The sequence below is a fragment of the Rhynchophorus ferrugineus genome, unplaced genomic scaffold (assembly GCF_030347505.1).
Source record: "Rhynchophorus ferrugineus isolate W39M unplaced genomic scaffold, kcgeb_rfMv2 rfM2, whole genome shotgun sequence".
NCBI classification, from domain to species: domain Eukaryota; kingdom Metazoa; phylum Arthropoda; class Insecta; order Coleoptera; family Curculionidae; genus Rhynchophorus; species Rhynchophorus ferrugineus.
In genome coordinates, this window is record NW_027472581.1 from 87958858 (window position 1) to 87983998 (window position 25141).

Genomic DNA, 25141 nt, shown 5'->3' on the forward strand with positions numbered 1-25141 from the left:
CTTGTCACTCGCTGAACGAACTCCATACAGTTTTAATATTTTATTCACCTTTCTTCTTAAATTATCGCGAGAATGTTGGGATTACATCATGCCCTTAAAAGGAAACCCATCAGCAAGTGGCTCCAATCAACTTAAGAGCTGAATGGCATTTTCTTTTTGACACTATTAATAACAGGTTTTTACTTTTATTTTTCGCTATTTTATAAAAATGTTACCGTTACGTGTTACAAAACTAAAAACCTTCGATAATATATTAATTACTGTTATTTAATGCATAATGCGTTAAATTTTCTTTACTTTTTACGCCTACATGCCATTTCTAACAAACAAATGAAGTATTGATTATTCTCGATTTTATTTGTTCTTTGCATATGCTAAGTTATATTTGACATTTAAAACGCCATTTGACTTTTAACATTAATGAACTCCGTTTACCTGTGCGTTAATTCGTTATCATTTTATTAGGGCCATAAATCTAGATTGTACTTGCAATCAATTTCATTATATAATAAATATGCATTAGCTGTATTGAGCGTAGAACTATAGTATCTTGGCTGAGAACAAATTATATTAAATAATGAATTCCTAGAACCATATTGATTTAAAAAAATGAAATCTAAAAATAAAAATTGAAATTTGAAATCTTTTTACTTTTTATTGGCTTGAATTTTATATAATTTTGGCATTATTTTATGCGTAATTTTTTAAAGAAAAGTGTAAATAAGTTTCTCTGTAGCAGTTTATGCTAAATATAAAAAAAACCTTTATTAATCTTAGCCTATTTCAGGGAAAACCTAGTATAAAAAGTTTTGATGAAAGTCTACAGAAATAGATACTTTGCCTCTACTATCTGTATTCAAATTAAAATTATTGAATAAAAAGGTATCGTGTTATCTATTTTAATAATTTATTCATAAATCAATTTAAGTGCACCTCACTGAATATTGAAGTAGGATCTGCAAACAATAAATTGTGGTAAAACCAGAGAAATAATAGAGCATATATATATCATAGCCTACTAGAACTGAAAATGGTATGGAAAACTGGTTGAAACATTTTACAACAAATAATTAATAAAATTTTATAGTAAAAATCCAGTTACTTTATTTGAATTAAAAGAATATTTATAAAATTAATTTACAATCCGATTTACTTATTGTGCTTCACAAACATTGAGTACATCGCTAACTTAATACTAAAAAAATTGTAGTAATTGCCAAACATTAGTTCTATCATAGTTTACTATAACAAAATATGACGTATAGAGAACAACAGTTTAAAAAAATACCCATCAAAGCCTACTACAATAACAAACGATGAAATATTTGTAGTGGTATCTTGAATCAAATCAAAATTAAATAAAACTAGGATTCTAAATAAGGATTATTATAATTGTGAAATAGAACTATGAGAGGGGTAGTAAATAAAACAGTAAGTTTTTAAATACATTTTTAATGTTGTCAAAACATTTGTTTTTAAAACTATTTCTTGTTATAAACAATAAAAATTAGACACTATTTATAAAAACGGATTTCTTCCTATACCAATTACAAAAACCTAAAAACTGGAATAAAATTTCCATTTTTAAAAAACAATAACATTCGGTATGTAATTTTCTTCGTTTCCCTTGACCTATCCGTGGGTGGTGTCGTCTTCAACGAAATCTCTGGCTATGTCCCTGGTGACGCACTCCACGTGGCTGACTTTGTTCCGGAACTTCACGCCGTAGAACTTGTGCGCGTGCTCGAGCAACTCCGGCCTGAAGGTGGTGGTGATGAACTGGGCGTCTTTGGAGAGCTCGTGGATCATGTTAGCGACGGCTTTACGATGCTGGGCGTCCAGGGCCTGGTCGATCTCGTCGAACAGGTAGAAGGGGGCCGGGTCGCATTTTTGGATGGCGAAGATGAGCGCCAAGGCGACCAGGGACTTTTGCCCGCCCGATAGTTGGTTCATTTCTTTCATTTCCACGTCGGCATCCGTGAAAGATATTCTCACACCGATACCTAATCGGACAAAAGAAAATCAAAACCCTACTTTTAATAAACTGTTTTTATTGTATTATGTGTGTTGCATTTAATTGTTTTTGTAATATTCGTGACATGAGAAAAGAATTATGACTTGAGACAACATTATGACGAGAGCAAACAGAAAACAAGTGGCTAGCATATAGGGTATCGGGCTAGACGAAGCACGTAAGAAGTTAGACCTGGTAGAGGACCCCTTATGGTGACTATAACCATAATCTTTAAGACCTCCGGAGATCGAGCATTTATTAGAGTCCGTAACGCACGAGTTCTATTCACGTGAGAAGTTCCTAACTGAAAGTCTTTCCCCCTGAAATTCTGAACTAATCTGGATGCCGAAAAGGGTTTCTTGAACCAGACTTGTCAGTCACCATCAGCGTTAAAACTGGATGCATCGAGAATGAGAATCAAAATTAGATTTAAAGAACTAAGAACAGAATAAAAATTAGCAAAAGAACAGTCAAATAATTACAAAATAAGTTAGACCATTGAAGTGTCGAGAGTAAGAATAGAGACATCAAATTAAGAAGAGAGAAAAAGAGAACAATAATCGAGGTACAAAAACAGAAGAACAGTAGAATTCTTATATGTCGTATCAGTTGGGTCCGATGACGGAGTCAGTATCCTAAACCAGGCATACGATTTAGTAAGTCAATTCAAATCAATTCAAAATTCTTTTCAGCTTTATGTATCGATTTTACAACTTTTATTTTATATAGTATTGGTTTAGGTAAATAAACTCGTCTTTGTGCATTAATTTACACAAAAAAATATAAAATAAATTGTATTTCATTTGCAACATTGCATTCTTTCCTCAACAACTCAACAATATGGATGTAAATGAAGAGCATGGCACGGAATCAGAAAAGCTGTAAACAAAACAATATTTAATAAAATTAGTAATCAGAAAAATACAAAGATTAAAAAATATAAACAGAGTTGCTTCAAACAATATGTAAGTGCAGCACACTGGGTATACTAAAGGTATTAACCATCTTTTTTCAGACACAACAAAAAAACACTAAAACATGACTCTTTTTTTAACTGAAAATTTTTCTAGTTAGAGGGAAAAAATTATTCTGGAAACTTTTGAAACGGACCCGATATATTAACTCTGCAAATACACTGTATGGGAGATCCTACTACTAACACCATATAAATCAGACGTTTCTCCATGCGATAATTATTATTCTTTTGATTTATTGCTATTTTTGAATGATATTTTGTTGAAAAGAAGTTATTTCAGATCTTTTTAGCATAAAAAACGCGGATTACTCATTCACACGGCAAATATAAGATTTTACCTTGAAATATATCCGAATTGGTATCATCCGGAGTGATGTCTCGACCTTCATCGCTGTCCGCGGTCCGTAGAACTAACTTGGCTTTTCCCGCGGGAACCAACTTCTTGAAGACCTCCGCGAAATACTTGGAGACCTGCTTGAACGTGAACTGAATCGCCTCCACTTTCCGTGTCTCCAAAACCTCGATGAGCTCCTGAATCCTCTTACCCCTGCAGACCACATCGATTTGATTAATTCACTTCGCGTCCTGTGGCGGAAACACAACTTACCCCCTTTCCAACTCCTCCATTCTCTTTTGAAGTTTTTCCTTCTGGTCCGAAAAGCTCATGAACTGGTCCAAGGCCTTTTTGTTGACGTGACTGAACTTCTTCAGCTGGTTATTGGTCTTCTCTAATTCTTTGAATAACTAAGAAATCTCTTTAATTAAAACTGTACGCGATTGACATGTGCGTGTAACTCACCGATCTTGATGACATTTTAACATATTGGCCGTAAAGATCCTGAGCTGGTAAAGCCCCCAACTGATTAATCTTCTCTATGCTGTCCTGAATTTTCGCTTCCAGCAAGTTCTGTTTCGAGGCAAATTTTTCCAGATGCTTCGCATCCTCATCGATTTTGTCCTGTGCTTCCTTCTCCTTCACCTTCCAGGTTTCAAAATCGCCTTGCTCACGTTTCAACTATGTTAACCATTAAACTTCATAACAACATGTGAAAGAGATATATAAAGCTTACCTTTTTAGTCATGTCCTTTATTTTGGTATCCATTGAAGTTATTTCTTTGTTCACTTTTTCTATCTTTCGATCGATTTCCTCCAACTCCGACTTACAATTGGTTAGTTGTCTTTTACGATCCTCCAACGAGATCTCCTGCAATGCGTGTAGAACCTCATCCCTCCGCCTGATTAAGTTATTCGTCAACAAATTCTCGAGTTTATTCTTTTCCGCTTCCAGTTTCATTCTCGTACTGAAAGCCTCCTTGTTCTCTTTTTGAAGCCTCTGGATATCATCGTTCAGGGAATCGACTTGTTGCTGATCAGCCACAGATAAGGATGAAAGTAGTTCCTGGTGTAGCTCCGACTCCAATCCCTCTTTGGTTGCCTGCATGGCCTCCAAACTGGATTTACACTGAGCTAGAGAACGTTCCTTCGGACCACGGAATTTTTCTATATTGGACAGTTCCTCCTTCATCAACCGCAGCTCACCTATAATCATTCTCGTCGGCTCTAGAAATATCAACGAATAGCTCGATTATTACCTTTCACTTTATCATAGATGCCCTTGGCTTTGCTGTTCTTGGTTTCAATCTTCTGCATGTCCGATACAATAGTGTTGATGGATGATTCGGCTTTGTCCAGCTCGCTTTTCAGGTTCTTCAAGTCCTGCTCGCACTGCTGGATCTGATGTATCGTTTCGCCTCGATTTTTCTGCATCTCCAAGCGTGATCGGGATGTATTGAAGTAACCACCTGTTAGAGATCCTTTTGATGATACCTGATCGCCTAAAACAAAATTAACGCGTTTTTTTGGTTTTTAATATATCGCAGCAAACTAACCATCCAAGGTAACACAATCCAGTCCAGTGCTCCGGGCTAATTTAGTTGCGGCATCCAAATGTCGACAAATCAACGTTTTTCCGAACAAATATCGCATCGCCTTATCATATTTTGGATCGTAATCTAGTTTTGAGACCATAGCTATCGCGTCCTAAGATATTTCAATGATGTTTTGAATTCAAAAATTTAGGACGAATATTTACCGAGTCGTTGGGATAATCCATTTCTCGAACATTCAATCTATTCAGTGGCATGAAAGTGACCTCTCCTGGCAGTTTTTGTCTGTTCATTTCTTTTAGGATCATCGTACCCACTTTATCATTATCGATAACATGATGGAACAATCTGTTACCAGCTGTTACTTCTACAGCGATATATATACTTTTTTCACATTCAAAATTCTCTATTACTGGACCATAATAACATTTTGCAATGTCTGCCTCTCGACCACCTCTCGCTATATATCGTAATGTGAATAAGACAAATTTTCATTAAGGCCAAAAACTTACCAATAAATGTATCTAAAACTTTTCTCACACTATCTCTACCGTTTAAAATCGGTTTACCAACCATAGATCTTAGTTGCTGGTCAGCTTTGGCTAGATCCTCTTTCAATGAGGACAAATTAGTTTGGACATTATTTTCCTTTCGCCACAAATCTCTGAAATTACACAAATAGGAACAACAATTTAAAATACACAATATTCTTTCTCAAAGGGGCGAACAGAACAAAAATTGCTTTTTCATCCATAAACAATTACATTATAATTATTCTCGATATAAGGAATAATGGCAAGTCAGTTTATTATAGTTCATAGCTCATAAATCATAAGTTATGAAAACAATATTTTTGCATTGAATAGTTTCTTTTTTGTTCATTCCCAGCCAATAGATAGGAACAGCAAAACTTATTGCTGGTTTTAACCTCTTTGGTCACTCTCATAACATCACTCATCACTCATCACTACCTTCCAATTCTGGAACCTACACACACAAACATAACTTAACCTATACGCTTATATTTATTGTAAAATAACACTGAATGAATACAGCAAATTTCTAGTAATAGAAAAAATTATACATACTTTCTAGTAGTCTGGAATTGGTCTTTGTTTTTCTTCAACTCATAACACTGTTTGTTATAATCATCAATGTAATTCTTTTGTCTTTCAAGCTCCTGAGATTGTTCCTCAATTTTTTTTTGCAGCTCAATAGTTTTCTGAGCATCTCTTTTTAAATCCGCTTCCAGTTTATCTCTATGATCTTTTTTATCCTTAAGTTGCTTATTCAAGGATTTTAATTCATTCTGTATCCATCTTTAATAAATTGTTTGAGTCATTGTGGCTGTGGAACATGTTATATTTCATTACCTGTCTCTGTCTTCTTTGGACGTAAACTGACTTCCTCTGCCTTGCTTTGCATACAGTTCCTTCCTTTTCTGTTCCTTCAATGTGAGTTCTCTAGTACACTCTTCCTCTCTAGCTTTTTTCTCTTCATATAATGGTTTAATTTTCTCCAGTTCAGCTTCCTTTTCTTTGATTGTTTGGGTGAGACGTGCCAGTTCATTCTCAGCTCTTTCCTTTGATTTATTATCACCTAATGGTAAAAATATTAAAATACATACTCATCAATAAATATTACTCCTACCTTGTACTTCTTCAGACAAATCTTTTATCATCAAATCCAACTTAGCCCTCTCTTTAATTAAGTGTTGATGATCATTACTGAGAATCTTTTTCTCATCTTTTATTGTGGTGAGTTCTTTGTTCATTTCTTTACTTTTTTTAGCTAATGATTTAATGTTATCTTGGGCCTTTTTCAAGTCCTGTGCAAGTAACTTTTGCTCTGATCCTGACTCATCTCTCTGCTTCTCTAACTACAAATACCTTAATGTTTTTCAAGAATTATTAAATAAAAAAAAACATACTTCAGCTAATTTTTTCTTATTTTCATTTAACTCCACTTCATGAATGATGTATTCAAGAGCCCTCCTAATTTTATCATAATGTTGATATTGTTTTAATTCCTCCTTTTCTTCTTCAAGAGTAGACAATCTTTCTTCAATTGTAGTCAAGAATTCATGTATTTTTTCAATTTTGCCTTCTGTTTCCTTTAAAATTCCCACAGATTCAGCTTTACGTTCATCATAAACTCTTGTGCCAGCTACTTCTCTCAATAATTTTAAACGATGTGTATCTGGTGCTGTTGCCATTTGCAAAATCTATAGTTTATTAATAAATTATATATTTGGATTATCAAAAACAATTAATGATAATTTATACCTTTCCTTGTTTTACAATATAATATGGATTGGAGCTTGAAAACCCTGCTGATTCTAAAAGATTCATGACTTCACTTCTTGGTACCACTTTTTTATTGAGAAAATATTGATCTTTTTTAGCTCCAATCACACGTCTTAAATATATCTCTTCATGTTCAATCTAAAATTAATAATATTAACATTGTATGTCAGTATGACTACAAAAATACTGACTGGAACTCGAGCATCTGAATTATCAAATATAATTTCCACATAAGCTGTAACAATTCTAGGACCTGTCCCTTCATGAAGCAAGGACTGCCTTTGTTCTGGTTTTAAATGAGAATATTCATCACTAAGGACAAACTGAATTGCTAAAAAATCAAAAAATACTTATGATTAAAGATTATTAGTGATTCAACAGGTAAACATATAGAAATAACCTGGGGATAAATAATTACTTTTTTTATATAAATCATTAATAAACATAAACATACCATAAAAGAAGTTACTTTTACCAGAACCATTGCGACCTACGACCACATTATGCCTTTTATCAAAAGGTTCTACAACAGTTTGATCTCTGTAGCTTTTAAAGCCTTGTATAATTACCTAGTAAAACAAACATAAATAACAGTTTTCTTATTTTTAATAAAACTTCACTATTTACTAACTTGTTTTATATACATTTTCCTAAATTAAACTATTTTTCTACGAATAGCATTTCGAGGTTCATTTGAAAAGGAAAATTGTTAAGAAAAACTTAAATAAAAACTTTCCGCCATTTACGTTTACAAGCCAAATTACTTCTTCTTTTAGTTATTTGGAGACTTTTCTACTGATATTGACCACAGATTTATTCAAATCAGCATATTCAGTTTTTAATATCATTTAATTAATTAATTTGATTTAAAATATTTCATGTGCACCTTTAATGATTTCTAATATAATGTATGTAATGAATCCGTTCACTTTAATAAATTGTTATGTAACATGTCAGTTGTAACTTGTCATCATAAAAAAATTTGTCATATTTAATTGTCAAAGAGTCTGAGCAATTTCAGTCTTATTTTATTAGATTTTGGAAGGAATATTTTTTGCAAGAACATTCATCATGCAGGGAATGTCTTTTCAGTCTCTTAAAAAGCACAAGGCTGTAAGTATCAGATGATTTTTAATGCATTAAAACTCATACACAAGATTCTACAAGGTGACATTTGTGTTATATCATATATTGCGTATAATAGTATTCTCAGCCCCATAGTGAAATAAATCGGAAGTTTATAATGCGTCTTTTCTTAACGTAGTTGATTCCTCTTTATGTCTGCGTTGGTGCTGGATGTCTTGGAGCTGCCTTCTATTCTGCTAGATTGGCCACTCGCAATCCCGATGTTCAATGGAATAGAACTGGGGTAGTTTCCAATGAAGAATACAGAACCAAACAATATAAGGTAACTTACGCCTACCAATCGTTTTGCTACTCATATTTACTTCTTTCACAGTTATACCTTATTTTACATCATGTTAACTCTTGACCAATTAAACAGTATTAATGAATTTTTCTAATTTACAGTTTTACATACCAAGTGGCACCCCACAGGAGTCACAAGCCCCTAAATATTAATGTGCCAATGTGATTTAAATTAATTTGCTTAGTAATATACTATAGACCCTTATTAATAAAGACATAAAAAAATGGTTTGGTTTTATTTATCCCTAATACAATTCTATCATCAATTAGTTACCTTAGTATTATAACAATTATAATAAATTATGTATTAGTTAAAGTATTTCAATTTAAATATAGATTTAGTTATTATATTAGTATCTATATTAGTAATATATTATTCAGCTATAACTTTTTTAAAAATTACCAGAGCAATTATATTCTCAAAGGTCAATATTTCTAAAAAATATTGAAGGTATCAATTTAAAGAATTAATGAGAAATACGGCAATAGTTTGTGGATTGATTTATTGACGCTATCTAACCTCAATTTCCACATTATCATAGACGCTGTTGTCACATTGTCTCCTAATTTAATAAATTGATTTCCGAAGGCAAAAGTCCAGGGATTAAAGACCAAATTATATTTTATTTGAAAAATAAACTCTAATGCAAAATGGCTTCGCATTGGGAAGAGTTCTACGCTACACATTTACCTCCAATTGATTTTGAGGACAATAGGAAATTACTGCAAGAATTTTGCGAGAGACATAACCGAAATAATGAAAGAATAGTCTTAATAACAGTGAGTATAATAGGTTATGTTTGTTTATAATTATTATCAATATTATTTATTTATTTATATGTAGCGCTGGTATCTGCTAATTCAAATTCAATTGGCTACAATTACTTTAGTAGTTTAATTAATGTTTTTACTATTACATGAATATTAATTATATGTAGGCAGTTTCAAAATTATTCTATTTCAAATTCTTTCTAGTCTGGAGGCACAACAGTACCACTGGAACATAACACTGTAAGATTTGTAGACAATTTTAGTGCAGGAACAAGAGGAGCAGCTAGTGCTGAGTATTTCCTAGATCATGGATATGTTGTTATTTTCATGCACCGCCTTAAAAGTCTTGAACCATTTACCAGGCATTTTAATGGACAGAAATTTATGGATATGTTGGAACTACATGAAAGAGGACCTAACACAACAATCACTGGTAATAGTTTCTAATTTGTTCACTTTCTTAATACAATATTATCTTTGTTTTAGTTAAACCAGACAGTGTAGATGTTTTAGCACCTATTTTAGCTAGTTATAAATCAGCACAAGAAAATGGTAGGATTCTATATATAAGCTTTACAACTGTTTCTGATTATTTTTGGCTACTCAGAGCTGTCTCAGAAAGTTTAGCACAATTTGGATCAAAAGCATTACTTTTTTTGGTAGCTGCAGTGTCAGATTTTTATGTCCCTGCTAACCAGATGGTATTGGTATATACATTCAAGTTCATCTGATTCTACATTAAATTTTGTTGTAGCCTACCCATAAAATCCAGTCAGGTGGAACTGCACCAAATATTCAATTACAACTAGTGCCAAAATTACTAGCTCCTTTAGTAAATTTATGGGTGCCACATGCATTTGTTGTTTCTTTTAAACTGGAAACTGATGAAAATATTTTAATCACAAAGTGTAGAGAGGCATTAAACAAATATAAACACAAGGTAAGCATTTTATATTATTATAAACTGTGAAAAGTGTGAAAAAACAAGTACTGATTGAAGAAGGCTCTGACATTTTATTGACATTATTTCATCTATTGTTTATTTGATTTAGATCTGACAGTTAATGTTTTAGTGTAAAGATTTGTGTTATTCAATATAGAATAAATAATAAAAATAAGGGATATTTATCAGATTTTTTATTATTTGGTTTCAGTTAGTAATTGGAAATATGCTACAGACTAGAAGAACTAGAGTTGTTTTTGTCACTCCTGAAAATAACTATGAATTGGTATTGTCACAGCAACAAGTGCACAATGGGATAGAAATAGAAGAAACTATTGTATCTAATGTTGTGGGGCAACATAATAACTATATAAAAATGCAAAAATATTAATGGACTCTCCAAATTTAGATGATAAATGTTTAGGTAAACACTTCTATCAGGGTAATCTTTAAATTATAGTTAAATCAGTAAGTAAACAAGCTGTTACTTGTGTTATATGTTAATTGGTGGAGGTGATTTCCAAAGTAGCTTGGATTGTAATTAATCTTATAGGTATGGTATAGCAAGAATTATTGTCTAGAAATGTAATGGCATACATATCTAAAGTGGGAACATATGCTGTACCTAAGACTGCAAAATTAAACAAAGAATGTAGGATGTTTTGAGAGGTGCCAAATTTACATACAATTGACACTCCTGCCCTTTTAGATAGAAACAAATTTTAGCAAAGCCATCTTAAACATAACATTTTATAGAACTATTCTAGTCATTTGTTTTGGAACAAAATTTTAGTTTTAAATTTAAAAGGGAATATTGATGATTTTTTTTGGAAGTTTGTCAAACAACAAATGAGATCAAAAGTGAATGAATGAAACTGTTAAATATATATAAAAAAAACAATCCTGTTAGGGTTAATAATATAATATCTCTTGACAATAAGGTTATATAACACTTGCTTTGAAATAGATGTTTTTATTAATGTTTGACTGAATTTTCATTGGTTTGACTACATTCATCACACTATCCAATCAGGTTGGTTCAATTTTCCAGGCCTAACTATAACTTTATACAAAATTAAATATTTTATTCTCATTGGTAGTTTAGTGAGATGAATGCTAAGAATGTAAGTAAAGTATCTTTAAATATCTGTTAAGATGGTGAAGGTTAATTGAAGCATTACTACATAGAAATGTTCATCACAGTTATATTTTAGATGTAAATGTTTTTTATACTATCTTTGTTGTTTAAATTATTCTATGATGTTGTTTATTTATCAGTTTCTTGTATTTGATATGATTTATTTCTCTTGTTTAAATTGTATTCCGGTTATAAATTTTTATTTTAAATGTTTTCTATTCATATTTATATGTTTGTTTATTGTTATTTGTTGAAGTATTTAATTATTTTTATATTTATATAGGATGATGTTGATATCTGAATATTTATGATTCCATATTGTAAAATTAACTTGTAAATGTACAGTTACTTTTTATGCATTTATGATTATCCTATTGAAATAAGAATAATTGATTTTTGCATTCTACATCAAGAAACATAGAATAATCTGAACAGTTGTAAATTTCATATCATATCAATGTATTTGGTTTCTCAAGATATAAATATATGTTAGATGTTTTATTGTTATATATGTTATACAATATCAATGTTACACATTTCAGAGGTGTTAAATGTAATTATCAACAATAATTTATTTTGACCCTTATTGCTATTTAGACCAGTGTTACTTTTCACTTTAGTTACGTGTAATGTTAAGTAGTTCCGTACAGACGCATTTTATATTAGTAGTGTATTGTAGTAGCAGAGTGTTGTCTTTAAAAGACATCTTTGGTGACCTTTTATATACGGCATTTTAAGATATTTATATAGATTTCCTAAAGAAGTTGATGTTTATATCTTACATACTTTTAATATATTTATACATGTTTATTTTTGTACAGTTTTCTGTGTGCTTTTCTGTTTGATCTTGTAAATGGGCAACTGTTGTATTGCACACAACACACTTTATGTCCAGCATATCGATGTGCTATATATAGATTTTGAAAATATAGTATAACATATTTTCAACAATAACCGTTATTGTTATTCCCTCATTAACAGTCATTTTTGGATCGGTAAGAAAATATTTTTGGTGAACTGTTTATATAAACGACTTTATTTAGAATAGGGAGTCGTTATATTATTGGTATAATGGGTTGCCTAAACCGAATTAAAGTTTAGAAACAATTCACTTATTTTTCAATATATTGTTAACAGCAGTAGTATAAAGAAATTTTCGACAATCATTATTACTTCATTATCAATAACAGAGTTACTGTTTTAAAGAATATATGTTTAAGCTTATATCAAAGACATGGGAACCCTTATATTATTTGTATAATGGGTTGCCTGATTTAAGGATTATAAACAATATTTTTTGACACTGTTGACAGCTGTAGTATGGAAGTATGGTGAATAATAAATTGAATTACTGTTTTTTCTTTCACTCCCAATCGCATTTACAAGAACGTATTTTCGGCGTTTAATTTGTTTACCTTTTATTTAAAGTATTATTATGGTGATTAAAATATTCCCTAGCGACAATATAATTGTCACCATACGGAAGTAAAGTATTTCTATATGGTGGTTTGAAAATTAGGGAATTGAGCATTTAGTTTGGTGCAAATTTTATTATATTCACAAATTATCTTCCTGATTTTACTTACTTAAATAATATATACTAATTACAATCCTATTTTTCTACGGTGCCGTTTTTCGAGTAATGTTTCTTGAAGGCAATTCTTAGCCTTTGCACCGTTTCTTTCTCGAGATATCGCCTCAGGTACATGTCAAACATCCTGTCACTGCAAAGTAACTTATAAAGGCGCTCACCGTATTTCCTAAAATGATAGCAAATCAAGAGACATACGGAGAAAATCACGAGTCACTACCTCGTTTCCATAGATTTGTCGTTTAAAAAGCGAACCATGTTCAAAATAACTCTTCTTCTGGTGTAGTCGCTGCTGTTTGGGTTTAGTATATTGCTTGGACCGGCTATTACGACAGCGCATATAACTAATCTGGCAGACGCAGCTCTGACCAATGCGTTTTTGTGGTCTGGACCCTAGAATATAACGATATGAGAAACAATTGAAAGGTGTAGTAGAACAAAAGTGCGTAAAAAAGTAATCCACGTATTCAAATTTTATTTCATCAAGTCAATCTGCTTCTGACAATCAACATATTTGTTAACACAACATGTGGATTACTTTTTCATTCACTACATAATTTTATCACCTATACCTTTATGCAGATTGCTCGTACAGAGTGTAGAATTGGAATATGAGTAACCATGCAATCTAACGCCAAATTTGCGTCATGTCTAATAAATTTGTTTGAATCGGCGGTACGACATAAAAGACTGTCAACTATTTCATCAAATTCCTAATAGAAAATAATAAAAAGCAGTTAGAAATTGATAAGAGAGCCTCACTGGTTCTGAACTGATTTAAAAAATAACTTTTTCACCACCAATCTGTCTTGGTCGTTTATTTCTCACATATATGAAATATTATTTAGATAACTCATTATACCTTCTGTATAATGGGTTGCCCACATCCTAAACATATATTGTATTTGAAAATACTTACAGGCCGTCTTGTATCTTTCACATATTCAAATAAATGCCCCACCGCTTGACAGGTTGTCCTGCAAACATGAGATCGAGGACTTTTTAACAATTCGATGATTCTTTGATTTATTGTGGTCATGTGAGGATACGTAAATTCAGTGTCGGAGGTCCTGCAGATCTCTACGATTTCCGCCAAACCTCTCAGAGCGGTATTCCTGAAATAACCTTTTTCATTTGTATATTATCGGTTCATGTAAAGGTTTTTAATTACCAGTCGGTATTTTTTAGTTTTATTATGGCTTGGACTAGATCGTGTTCAGTGCCGGTACCACTACCGCTTTCGATGATTGTCGTGGAAGATGTTGCCTACAATAATTTTTAAAGCAATTACAGATAAATGAGGGTATATCACTCTTTGTATTGTTCAATTTAACACGTCTTATATTATTTGTATTATATAATGTGTTGTTAAATAATTGAAGTTATTTTTACGTCAACTTCAAATTGAATGTCACTGTCATCTGTCAAACTAATTTTTACGTTATAACTAATCATTCGAAATTAGTTGAAGACAAATGCGACTTATTAAGATTATATTCTCGATGATCCCTATTCTGCGTTATCAAGACAATTGAATTGTAATAAATTCGATGAACTATAAAGAACGCTATAGTCTTTATTAAAATATTGGATAAAGAGATGATAAATCAATAAAAAAGACCTTAGAAGAAAGAGAACTAATGCGTTATGTTTATGTTTGGGGAAAAAGTAATTTCTGTTTCATTTTTGTGCTTTTTGAAGCGAATTTATGCACAACCACGGCAAACTATGATTCTGGGATTCCCGTTTAATAACTTATCTATTAAAGGAATGTCATATGCGATGATCTATTATCTAAGAATGTCAATATCTATTTTCCAACTTTGATTATTTTGTTCAAAATGTATTTTGGGGAACTGATGATGGTTTAAGAGTTGATAGCAAGGCAGATGATTTTTTTCCTATATTTTATAAATTGTACTTACCGCTTTTGGTGATTTTAAATTCAAATTCAGCGCAAAAGGATCTTCGTGTGGACACTGGAATATTGACGAGGAACTTTTATCTATATACGGAACCTTCTTAATGACAGAGGGCGCCCTTTCAACGTTCGCTTTCGGACTAGCGCTCCTGCCCCTTCTAGTGGGCGATATCAATTTAGTCACTGTTTTTATCTCCCTCATCTTATTCTTCTGCTCGCTGCTGAAGGTCGGTGACATGAAGGTCTTGTTGCTTTTCGGCGATGCTTTAACCGCATTCAAGTTGAGGTTCAAATCGGCTTCGACGAAATACTTCACGGGTTTCACCGGATTGGTACCTGGTGGTTTACTTTTGATCGATCTCACTTTAAACCTTGGGTTAATAGTTGGATGGGGCACATGAGAGTTTTCAACGAAAGACTGGCTTTTCATTTGATTATTTCTACATGATTCCGATGCTAAGTTACGTAGCGGTGAGGTTTGCTGTAAGAATTTTGATCGGGTACAATTTAACGTGTTGGAATTGGTGTCGGCTTTCCTGCTATAGGTCTTCTCCAAGAACGTTTTGGTTAAAGAATCACCGGAAAGGGTAATGTCACCGAAATTATTCTCGCTTAAGTCGGTCCTATGTAGGTACCTCAATATACAGCTCCTCCTTCTATAATTCAGGTCTTCGCCTCTATCAAAACCGACCGATTCGTTGGTTCTACATCGAGGCGAATTATGGTACTCGGTTTTTGGGCTTAAACTATCCGGAGACATCCTGGGAGACTCGTTTACCGGTAACGTTATGACGGTCTTGCTCGTCTGGGTACTGCTGTTCCGCAAACTATCCGAATTCGAGCGGTACGTGTAGGTTTTGTTCCTGTTCGAGGGCCCGACGAAGGAAGCGGATTCGAACAGAGTTCTTCGGTCATCGTGGTCCGTTCTAAACACTTGTTTCACGTACGGTACTCCAGTGGTTCTGCTCAGGTTCGATTTACTTCGTTGCATAATCTTCAGCGCGAGATTCATTGGTCATATCTGATTATCAGGAATGGTTTGGCTCGATTTGTATAAATTGTGTATACGATTTCTGTCACGGTGACAATGATGCAGTCTGAACATGTAAATATTTATACCATAGAGTATATGTAGAGGTTTTACTTAAATAGGCGAAATCGAGGAAATGATTTGCGTGGTCCGACCAATGCTGGCTCTGAGACCATTTGGTTAATTGGTCCATTTGAATTTCCTTACGAAAGCATTTGATTGGCCAATTTCTATAACCCGATTGTTTGTTTCTATGGTTTGTTCAGGACGCCATTTTCGTGTGTCTGACATTGAGTACGATCAGAATTTTTAATTATAATCACTATTATTTGATTATAATATATCTTCGTTCTCAAAAGTGTTATGTATCCAGTATATGTGCGGAAATAAAAAAACCGGCGTCGTTTTTCTAGGAAGAAACAACCCAAGTTAGCTATAGTGAGGATGTGTGTGTGACTCAGCATTGCTTTTACCTGGTACGTGTACTTATTATTTATATAGAGCATTTGTATTTATATATATTGTTATTCATAGGAATACAACGGAAGAAATCATGAAAACATTATCTACCCTTTAAAACCAAAATGTGGCCAGTTCGCCGTAACGCAACATTAACATAGGCAAATTTGGAGCTATTTGGAGCTATAAAGCTGTATTTTCCAGTCTTTAGTCCTGCTAGGACTGCTACTTGTACTTTTTCTACAGGTTTAGGTTTTGCCACGATAACTGTATCGTCAGCAAATGTTCCAAGTACTGTTTATATCGTTGTTGGGATATCAGCAGTATAGAGTAGATACAGGAGTGGTCCCAAGATACTACCCTGTGGAACACCAGCCGAAATAGGATTAAGTGATGAGAATGTCCCTTCATGCGAGCTTCTTTTGCAGCAGACTTAATTTATTTAAATATGTTTCGGGTTTGCTGCTCAAGCTCGTCTACACTTTTGAGTATTACGTGTAAATCGATTTTTTTCTGCATTATAGGTCTAAATGTGTCCCAGTTAGTAAATTTGTTAGTAAGATTATACTTATTTGCTTTTTTTTCATTGTGGCACTTAGTGTTAAAAATTCTGGATTGTAAACAGATTGACGAGATGCCTTTCGAAATGTAAAAATCCAGTAGGTCTGCACTTTATACCTGTCGGTGGGCCTTTAACTGGGTTAGCGCCCTGAGTGATTGTTACAATTTGTAATGTTAATTGCCCCCCAATAATAAACCTTGGGCCTAATTTTAAAAATAATTCTCTGTATTGTTGTTGTGTAATTTGGTATTTTGTTTAGCAGTATATTGCTCATATATTTGCTCAATACAAACTCTTATATCTTGTATTTCTTCTTTTTTAATCTCGTCTAGTTGGAAATGCTGTCCAGTATGCATCATAACCCCGTATTTGTAATTTTTTTAGAAAAATGAGTCTCCGGTATGAGAGCTAACAGGTCAATTGAAAATCCCCGTCCTGACACATAGATGGCGCTACTATAATTAAATCCATATGTTTTTAGTTAGTCCTAACCCTCAAAAAATACGTGTATAAATTTGACAACTTTCGGATCATTAGTTTGTGAATTATAGCATTTTTAGTGAAGCAACTTTTGTTATTGTGAAAAAAATTTATAATAAGGAATTTCCCGTGATATTACTTTTTGAAGGGAAAAAATACAGTCAAAGCAAAAACTTGGCTTGATTCCAAGTTTCCGGACGCTGCGCCAGGAAAATCAACAAATAAGGATTGGTATGCTAAGTTTAGAGGTGGTGAAATGAGCACCGAAGATGGTGAACGCAGTGGACGCCCAAAAGAGGTTGTGACCACAAAATGATTTTGAATGACCGTAAATTGAAATTGGATGAAATAGCAGATATTCTAAAGATATCAACTGAACGTGTACATCATATCATTCACGAATATTTGGGTATGAGAAAGCTCTGGGGGGTGCCTCGCGAGCTCACTTTTCACCAAAAACAACGACGAGTTGATGATTCGGAGCAGTGTTTAAAGATGATCAAGCGTAATAAACCCAAGTTTTTACGTCGATATGTGACAAGGAATGAAACATGGTTCCATCATTTCACTCCGAAGTCCAATCGACAGTCATCCGAGTGGACTGCACACTATGAATTCGCTCCAAAGTGTGGGAAAACCAAACAGTCGACTGGCAAGTCGTTATGGCGTCTGCATTTTGGTATGCGCATGGAATAATTTTCATTGACTGCCTTGAAAAAGGAAGGACTATCAACAGCAACTATTACATAGCGTTAATGGACCGTTTGAAGGACGAAATCGCCGAAAAACGGCCGCATTTGAAGAAAAAGAAAGTGCTGCTTCACCAAGACAATATACCGTGTCACAAGTCAGTGCAAAATTCCGTGATTTGGCCTCCGAATTACTTCCTCATCCACCTTATTCTTCAGATCTGGCCCCTAGCGATGCTGGGAAGAAATTTTCGTCGTATGGAAAGGTGATCGCCGAAACTGAGGCTTATTTTGAAGCAAAGGACAAATCGTACTACCAAAATGGCATCGAAAAGTTAGAGAGTCCCTATTATAGATATCGCCATTGAAGGGAATTATGTTGAATAAAAAAAGCTAATTTTGGCAAAAAATGTGTTTTACCATGGTAGGCCGGGGACTTTTCAATTGACCTGTTATTTATGTTCGCGGCCGACATCCGTAGAAGCCGTGTCGTACAGTTTTGTTACGTACCAGTAGTGGTTCTCGATAATACGGTAACACAAAATCCCCCACCTACCTAGGATACCTGTAGAGAGTTACCTGCGCGACGAAAAGATGCCGCCAGAGTCCGTTTTTCAGGTCTCGCGAGCACATTAAAATTAGAAAGATACGTCCAACAAGTGCCGGCCACCACCAGCGTAGTGTTTTGTCTAGTTTCGGGCTGGCAGTTCGAGTTTCACGTCCGAGGGACACACCATCGTCGCGCGTATATCAACAAACTCTTGATCGGTTCGTTTTACTTTGTTTCAATAATTTTCCATTAAAAATTCGAGCCGTATCTTCACGAGAATGCACGGAATTCACGCGGTCGGCGCCCGCTATGTGATCGGTGTTTAGTGTTCCGGGTTTGTTTGTTCCTAGTGTCACGAGAAAAATAGAAACAATGGGCTTTTCCACGAACCTACAGGGTAAAGTCGCTCACGAAGCGTTGCTGTCGCGACAGGAGGCCGAGCTCAGACTTTTAGATGCGATGAAGAGGTGCATTAATGTTAAGGTTAAGTGCGACAAGGATTACGCCACCGCTCTGAGTGCTGTCGCCTCGCAAGGGTTGAAGATCGACCGAGGGGATGACCTGGCCGGTCAGTATATTTTGTATTTATCACTTAAAACACGATAGTATTCCAAAATAACATGATTTTTGATTGGGGACAGGAGTTTGTTCACGTTGTTATAAAAATAATTTGTTGTTCATAGTGAAAGTATCTCCTAACTCCATATATCATTGATAAATTAACGGTTCTTCTTAGTTAAAATTTCAGCTTCTATTATAATTATCAGTATTTTTTTGTGATAATTAATATAAAGTTATATAATAAATAATTTGTCGTATCTTCACATATGATTTCGTATTGTTACTACTTTGGCAAGAACGTAATATGTGTAGTTCATTCAATAAAAACGATAATGATTGAGAACTGAATTTTGGTATATAATAATATAATTTTTTTTTAATATCTTAATATATTTTATTAAATTAGATATTTGCAAGTATTCTGATCACTCTTTCATTTTAATACAATATAAGTTACAATAAATATTAAAAAATTCTTCTAAAACACTGTTTTTAAAATATATTTTTCCAGTTTCCAAACATTATTTATGATAATTTTTTGTGATAATGAATATAACGTTACATAATAAACAATTTATCGTATCTTCATTTATTATTTTGTATTGTTATTATATTGGCAAGGACGTAATATGTGTTGTTCATTCAATAAAAAAGGTAAGGGTTGCGAACTGAATTTTGGGGTAAATAATTGAATATTATTTATTTTAATATCTTAGTATATTTTATTAAATTAGATATTTGCAAGTATTCTGATCACTCTTTCATTTTAATACAATATAAGTTACAATAAATATAAAAAAATTCTTCTAAAACACTGTTTTTAAAATATATTTTTCCAGTTTCTAAACATTATTTATGATAATTTTCTGTGATAATGAATATAACGTTACATAATAAACAATTTATCGTATCTTCATTTATTATTTTGTATTGTTATTATATTGGCAAGAACGTAATATGTGTAGTTCATTCAATAAAAAAGGTAAGGTTTGCGAACTGAATTTTGGGGTAAATAATTGAATATTATTTATTTTAATATCTTAGTATATTTTATTAAATTAGATATTTGCAAGTATTCTGATCACTCTTTCATTTTAATACAATATAAGTTACAATAAATATTAAAAAATTCTTCTAAAACACTGTTTTTAAAATATATTTTTCCAGTTTCCAAACATTATTTATGATAATTTTTTGTGATAATGAATATAACGTTACATAATAAACAATTTATCGTATCTTCATTTATTATTTTGTATTGTTATTATATTGGCAAGGACGTAATATGTGTTGTTCATTCAATAAAAAAGGTAAGGGTTGCGAACTGAATTTTGGGGTAAATAATTGAATATTATTTATTTTAATATCTTAGTATATTTTATTAAATTAGATATTTGCAAGTATTCTGATCACTCTTTCATTTTAATACAATATAAGTTACAATAAATATAAAAAAATTCTTCTAAAACACTGTTTTTAAAATATATTTTTCCAGTTTCTAAACATTATTTATGATAATTTTCTGTGATAATGAATATAACGTTACATAATAAACAATTTATCGTATCTTCATTTATTATTTTGTATTGTTATTATATTGGCAAGAACGTAATATGTGTAGTTCATTCAATAAAAAAGGTAAGGTTTGCGAACTGAATTTTGGGGTAAATAATTGAATATTATTTATTTTAATATCTTAGTATATTTTATTAAATTAGATATTTGCAAGTATTCTGATCACTCTTTCATTTTAATACAATATAAGTTACAATAAATATAAAAAAATTCTTCTAAAACACTGTTTTTAAAATATATTTTTCCAGTTTCTAAACATTATTTATGATAATTTTCTGTGATAATGAATATAACGTTACATAATAAACAATTTATCGTATCTTCATTTATTATTTTGTATTGTTATTATATTGGCAAGAACGTAATATGTGTAGTTCATTCAATAAAAAAGGTAAGGTTTGCGAACTGAATTTTGGGGTAAATAATTGAATATTATTTATTTTAATATCTTAGTATATTTTATTAAATTAGATGTTTGCAAGTATTCTGATCACTCTTTCATTTTAATACAATATAAGTTACAATAAATATAAAAAAATTCTTCTAAAACACTGTTTTTAAAATATATTTTTCCAGTTTCTAAACATTATTTATGATAATTTTCTGTGATAATGAATATAACGTTACATAATAAACAATTTATCGTATCTTCATTTATTATTTTGTATTGTTATTATATTGGCAAGAACGTAATATGTGTAGTTCATTCAATAAAAAAGGTAAGGTTTGCGAACTGAATTTTGGGGTAAATAATTGAATATTATTTATTTTAATATCTTAGTATATTTTATTAAATTAGATATTTGCAAGTATTCTGATCACTCTTTCATTTTAATACAATATAAGTTACAATAAATATAAAAAAATTCTTCTAAAACACTGTTTTTAAAATATATTTTTCCAGTTTCCAAACATTATTTATGATAATTTTTTGTGATAATGAATATAACGTTACATAATAAACAATTTATCGTATCTTCACATATGATTTCGTATTGTTATTACTTTGGCAAGAACGTAATATGTGTAGTTCATTCAATAAAAACGATAAGGATTGAGAACTGAATTTTGATATATAATAATATAATTTTTTTTAATATCTTAATATATTTTATTAAATTAGATATTTGCAAGTATTCTGATCACTCTTTCATTTTAATACAATATAAGTTACAATAAATATTAAAAAATTCTTCTAAAACACTGTTTTTAAAATATATTTTTCCAGTTTCCAAACATTATTTATGATAATTTTTTGTGATAATGAATATAACGTTACATAATAAACAATTTATCGTATCTTCACATATGATTTCGTATTGTTATTACTTTGGCAAGAACGTAATATGTGTAGTTCATTCAATAAAAACGATAAGGATTGAGAACTGAATTTTGATATATAATAATATAATTTTTTTTAATATCTTAATATATTTTATTAAATTAGATATTTGCAAGTATTCTGATCACTCTTTCATTTTAATACAATATAAGTTACAATAAATATAAAAAAATTCTTCTAAAACACTGTTTTTAAAATATATTTTTCCAGTTTCCAAACATTATTTATGATAATTTTTTGTGATAATGAATATAACGTTACATAATAAACAATTTATCGTATCTTCACATATGATTTCGTATTGTTATTACTTTGGCAAGAACGTAATATGTGTAGTTCATTCAATAAAAACGATAAGGATTGAGAACTGAATTTTGATATATAATAATATAATTTTTTTTAATATCTTAATATATTTTATTAAATTAGATATTTGCAAGTATTCTGATCACTCTTTCATTTTAATACAATATAAGTTACAATAAATATTAAAAAATTCTTCTAAAACACTGTTTTTAAAATATATTTTTCCAGTTTCCAAACATTATTTATGATAATTTTTTGTGATAATGAATATAACGTTACATAATAAATAATTTATCGTATCTTCACATATGATTTCGTATTGTTATTACTTTGGCAAGAACGTAATATGTGTAGTTCACTCTATAAAAACGATAAGGATTGAGAACTGAATTTTGATATATAATAATATAATTTTTTTTAATATCTTAATATATTTTATTAAATTAGATATTTGCAAGTATTCTGATCACTCTTTCATTTTAATACAATATAAGTTACAATAAATATAAAAAATATTATATAAGATAATTTTTTGTGATAATGAATATAACGTTACATAATAAACAATTTATCGTATCTTCATTTATTATTTTGTATTGTTATTATATTGGCAAGAACGTAATATGTGTTGTTCATTCAATAAAAAAGGTAAGGTTTGCGAACTGAATTTTGGGGTAAATAATTGAATATTATTTATTTTAATATCTTAATATATTTTACTAAATTAGATATTTGCAAGTATTCTGATCACTCTTTCATTTTAATACAATATAAGTTACAATAAATATAAAAAAATTCTTCTAAAACACTGTTTTTAAAATATATTTTTCCAGTTTCCAAACATTATTTATGATAATTTTTTGTGATAATGAATATAACGTTACATAATAAACAATTTATCGTATCTTCACCTATGATTTCGTATTGTTATTACTTTGGCAAGAACGTAATATGTGTAGTTCATTCAATAAAAACGATAAGGATTGAGAACTGAATTTTGATATATAATAATATAATTTTTTTTAATATCTTAATATATTTTATTAAATTAGATATTTGCAAGTATTCTGATCACTCTTTCATTTTAATACAATATAAGTTACAATAAATATAAAAAAATTCTTCTAAAACACTGTTTTTAAAATATATTTTTCCAGTTTCCAAACATTATTTATGATAATTTTTTGTGATAATGAATATAACGTTACATAATAAACAATTTATCGTATCTTCACATATGATTTCGTATTGTTATTACTTTGGCAAGAACGTAATATGTGTAGTTCATTCAATAAAAACGATAAGGATTGAGAACTGAATTTTGATATATAATAATATAATTTTTTTTAATATCTTAATATATTTTATTAAATTAGATATTTGCAAGTATTCTGATCACTCTTTCATTTTAATACAATATAAGTTACAATAAATATAAAAAAATTCTTCTAAAACACTGTTTTTAAAATATATTTTTCCAGTTTCCAAACATTATTTATGATAATTTTTTGTGATAATGAATATAACGTTACATAATAAACAATTTATCGTATCTTCACATATGATTTCGTATTGTTATTACTTTGGCAAGAACGTAATATGTGTAGTTCACTCTATAAAAACGATAAGGATTGAGAACTGAATTTTGATATATAATAATATAATTTTTTTTAATATCTTAATATATTTTATTAAATTAGATATTTGCAAGTATTCTGATCACTCTTTCATTTTAATACAATATAAGTTACAATAAATATAAAAAAATTCTTCTAAAACACTGTTTTTAAAATATATTTTTCCAGTTTCCAAGCATTATTTATGATAATTTTTTGTGATAATGAATATAACGTTACATAATAAACAATTTATCGTATCTTCACATATGATTTCGTATTGTTATTACTTTGGCAAGAACGTAATATGTGTAGTTCATTCAATAAAAACGATAAGGATTGAGAACTGAATTTTGATATATAATAATATAATTTTTTTTAATATCTTAATATATTTTATTAAATTAGATATTTGCAAGTATTCTGATCACTCTTTCATTTTAATACAATATAAGTTACAATAAATATTAAAAAATTCTTCTAAAACACTGTTTTTAAAATATATTTTTCCAGTTTCCAAACATTATTTATGATAATTTTTTGTGATAATGAATATAACGTTACATAATAAATAATTTATCGTATCTTCACATATGATTTCGTATTGTTATTACTTTGGCAAGAACGTAATATGTGTAGTTCACTCTATAAAAACGATAAGGATTGAGAACTGAATTTTGATATATAATAATATAATTTTTTTTAATATCTTAATATATTTTATTAAATTAGATATTTGCAAGTATTCTGATCACTCTTTCATTTTAATACAATATAAGTTACAATAAATATAAAAAATATTATATAAGATAATTTTTTGTGATAATGAATATAACGTTACATAATAAACAATTTATCGTATCTTCATTTATTATTTTGTATTGTTATTATATTGGCAAGAACGTAATATGTGTTGTTCATTCAATAAAAAAGGTAAGGTTTGCGAACTGAATTTTGGGGTAAATAATTGAATATTATTTATTTTAATATCTTAAT

General features: G+C 30.6%; 5 protein-coding genes across 6 annotated transcripts in view; 3 read left to right on the plus strand and 2 right to left on the minus strand.

Annotated features, from left to right (window-relative positions):
* Positions 1 to 1436: 1436 nt before the first annotated feature.
* On the minus strand, positions 1437 to 7960 carry SMC3 (Structural maintenance of chromosomes 3). Its single transcript, XM_076396803.1, has 17 exons — positions 7815 to 7960; positions 7638 to 7752; positions 7375 to 7514; positions 7163 to 7321; positions 6808 to 7101; positions 6528 to 6756; positions 6251 to 6476; positions 5966 to 6196; positions 5390 to 5541; positions 5084 to 5337; positions 4881 to 5031; positions 4584 to 4826; positions 4061 to 4530; positions 3790 to 4005; positions 3598 to 3734; positions 3329 to 3537; positions 1437 to 2003 (listed from the first exon to the last, which is right to left on the minus strand). The coding sequence occupies exons 1-17, from the start codon at positions 7827 to 7829 to the stop codon at positions 1633 to 1635; spliced, it is 3612 nt and encodes a 1203-aa protein (XP_076252918.1). The 5' UTR covers positions 7830 to 7960; the 3' UTR covers positions 1437 to 1632.
* A 173-nt stretch (positions 7961 to 8133) lies between these two features.
* Positions 8134 to 8863, plus strand: ND-MLRQ (NADH dehydrogenase (ubiquinone) MLRQ subunit). The gene is made up of 3 exons (XM_076396805.1): positions 8134 to 8296; positions 8448 to 8591; positions 8714 to 8863. The coding sequence occupies exons 1-3, from the start codon at positions 8255 to 8257 to the stop codon at positions 8762 to 8764; spliced, it is 237 nt and encodes a 78-aa protein (XP_076252920.1). The 5' UTR covers positions 8134 to 8254; the 3' UTR covers positions 8765 to 8863.
* Positions 8864 to 9188: 325 nt separating this feature from the next.
* Positions 9189 to 12417, plus strand: Ppcs (Phosphopantothenoylcysteine synthetase). The gene is made up of 6 exons (XM_076395380.1): positions 9189 to 9391; positions 9587 to 9815; positions 9869 to 10083; positions 10137 to 10322; positions 10537 to 10749; positions 10879 to 12417. Exons 1-5 carry the CDS (start codon positions 9263 to 9265, stop codon positions 10714 to 10716), a joined length of 939 nt encoding a protein of 312 aa, XP_076251495.1. The 5' UTR covers positions 9189 to 9262; the 3' UTR covers positions 10717 to 10749; positions 10879 to 12417.
* A 576-nt stretch (positions 12418 to 12993) lies between these two features.
* Positions 12994 to 16028, minus strand: LOC143190812 (uncharacterized). The gene is made up of 6 exons (XM_076395379.1): positions 14980 to 16028; positions 14226 to 14320; positions 13974 to 14169; positions 13627 to 13767; positions 13275 to 13447; positions 12994 to 13223 (listed from the first exon to the last, which is right to left on the minus strand). The coding sequence occupies exons 1-6, from the start codon at positions 15985 to 15987 to the stop codon at positions 13076 to 13078; spliced, it is 1761 nt and encodes a 586-aa protein (XP_076251494.1). The 5' UTR covers positions 15988 to 16028; the 3' UTR covers positions 12994 to 13075.
* Positions 16029 to 18797: 2769 nt separating this feature from the next.
* Positions 18798 to 25141, plus strand: part of FER (tyrosine-protein kinase Fer) — a 117375-nt gene continuing 111031 nt past the window's right edge. For both annotated transcript variants that reach the window (XM_076396806.1, XM_076396807.1), the window contains exon 1: positions 18798 to 19313. In XM_076396806.1, coding sequence (XP_076252921.1) covers positions 19118 to 19313 — 196 coding nt within the window. In that variant the 5' untranslated portion in view covers positions 18798 to 19117. The remainder of the gene's footprint in view (positions 19314 to 25141) is intronic.

Excerpts from the sequence above, each read along its gene's own strand:
- SMC3 (XM_076396803.1), bottom strand. Across the intron at positions 6,197-6,250 it reads TCCAAAGAAGACAGAGACAG|ATGGATACAGAATGAATTAA; the intron begins GTAATGAAATAT and ends AATTTATTAAAG. Across the intron at positions 4,827-4,880 it reads GGATTGTGTTACCTTGGATG|GCGATCAGGTATCATCAAAA; the intron begins GTTAGTTTGCTG and ends ATTTTGTTTTAG.
- ND-MLRQ (XM_076396805.1), top strand. The coding sequence starts at position 8,255 with ATGCAGGGAATGTCTTTTCAGTCTCTTAAAAAGCACAAGGCT. Across the intron at positions 8,297-8,447 it reads CTCTTAAAAAGCACAAGGCT|TTGATTCCTCTTTATGTCTG; the intron begins GTAAGTATCAGA and ends TTCTTAACGTAG. Across the intron at positions 8,592-8,713 it reads ACAGAACCAAACAATATAAG|TTTTACATACCAAGTGGCAC; the intron begins GTAACTTACGCC and ends TCTAATTTACAG.
- Ppcs (XM_076395380.1), top strand. The coding sequence starts at position 9,263 with ATGGCTTCGCATTGGGAAGAGTTCTACGCTACACATTTACCTCCAATT. Across the intron at positions 9,392-9,586 it reads AAAGAATAGTCTTAATAACA|TCTGGAGGCACAACAGTACC; the intron begins GTGAGTATAATA and ends AATTCTTTCTAG. Across the intron at positions 10,084-10,136 it reads ATGTCCCTGCTAACCAGATG|CCTACCCATAAAATCCAGTC; the intron begins GTATTGGTATAT and ends ATTTTGTTGTAG.
- LOC143190812 (XM_076395379.1), bottom strand. The coding sequence starts at position 15,987 with ATGAATCTCGCGCTGAAGATTATGCAACGAAGTAAATCGAACCTGAGC. Across the intron at positions 14,321-14,979 it reads ATTTAAAATCACCAAAAGCG|GCAACATCTTCCACGACAAT; the intron begins GTAAGTACAATT and ends AAATTATTGTAG. Across the intron at positions 13,224-13,274 it reads GACAAATCTATGGAAACGAG|GAAATACGGTGAGCGCCTTT; the intron begins GTAGTGACTCGT and ends CTATCATTTTAG.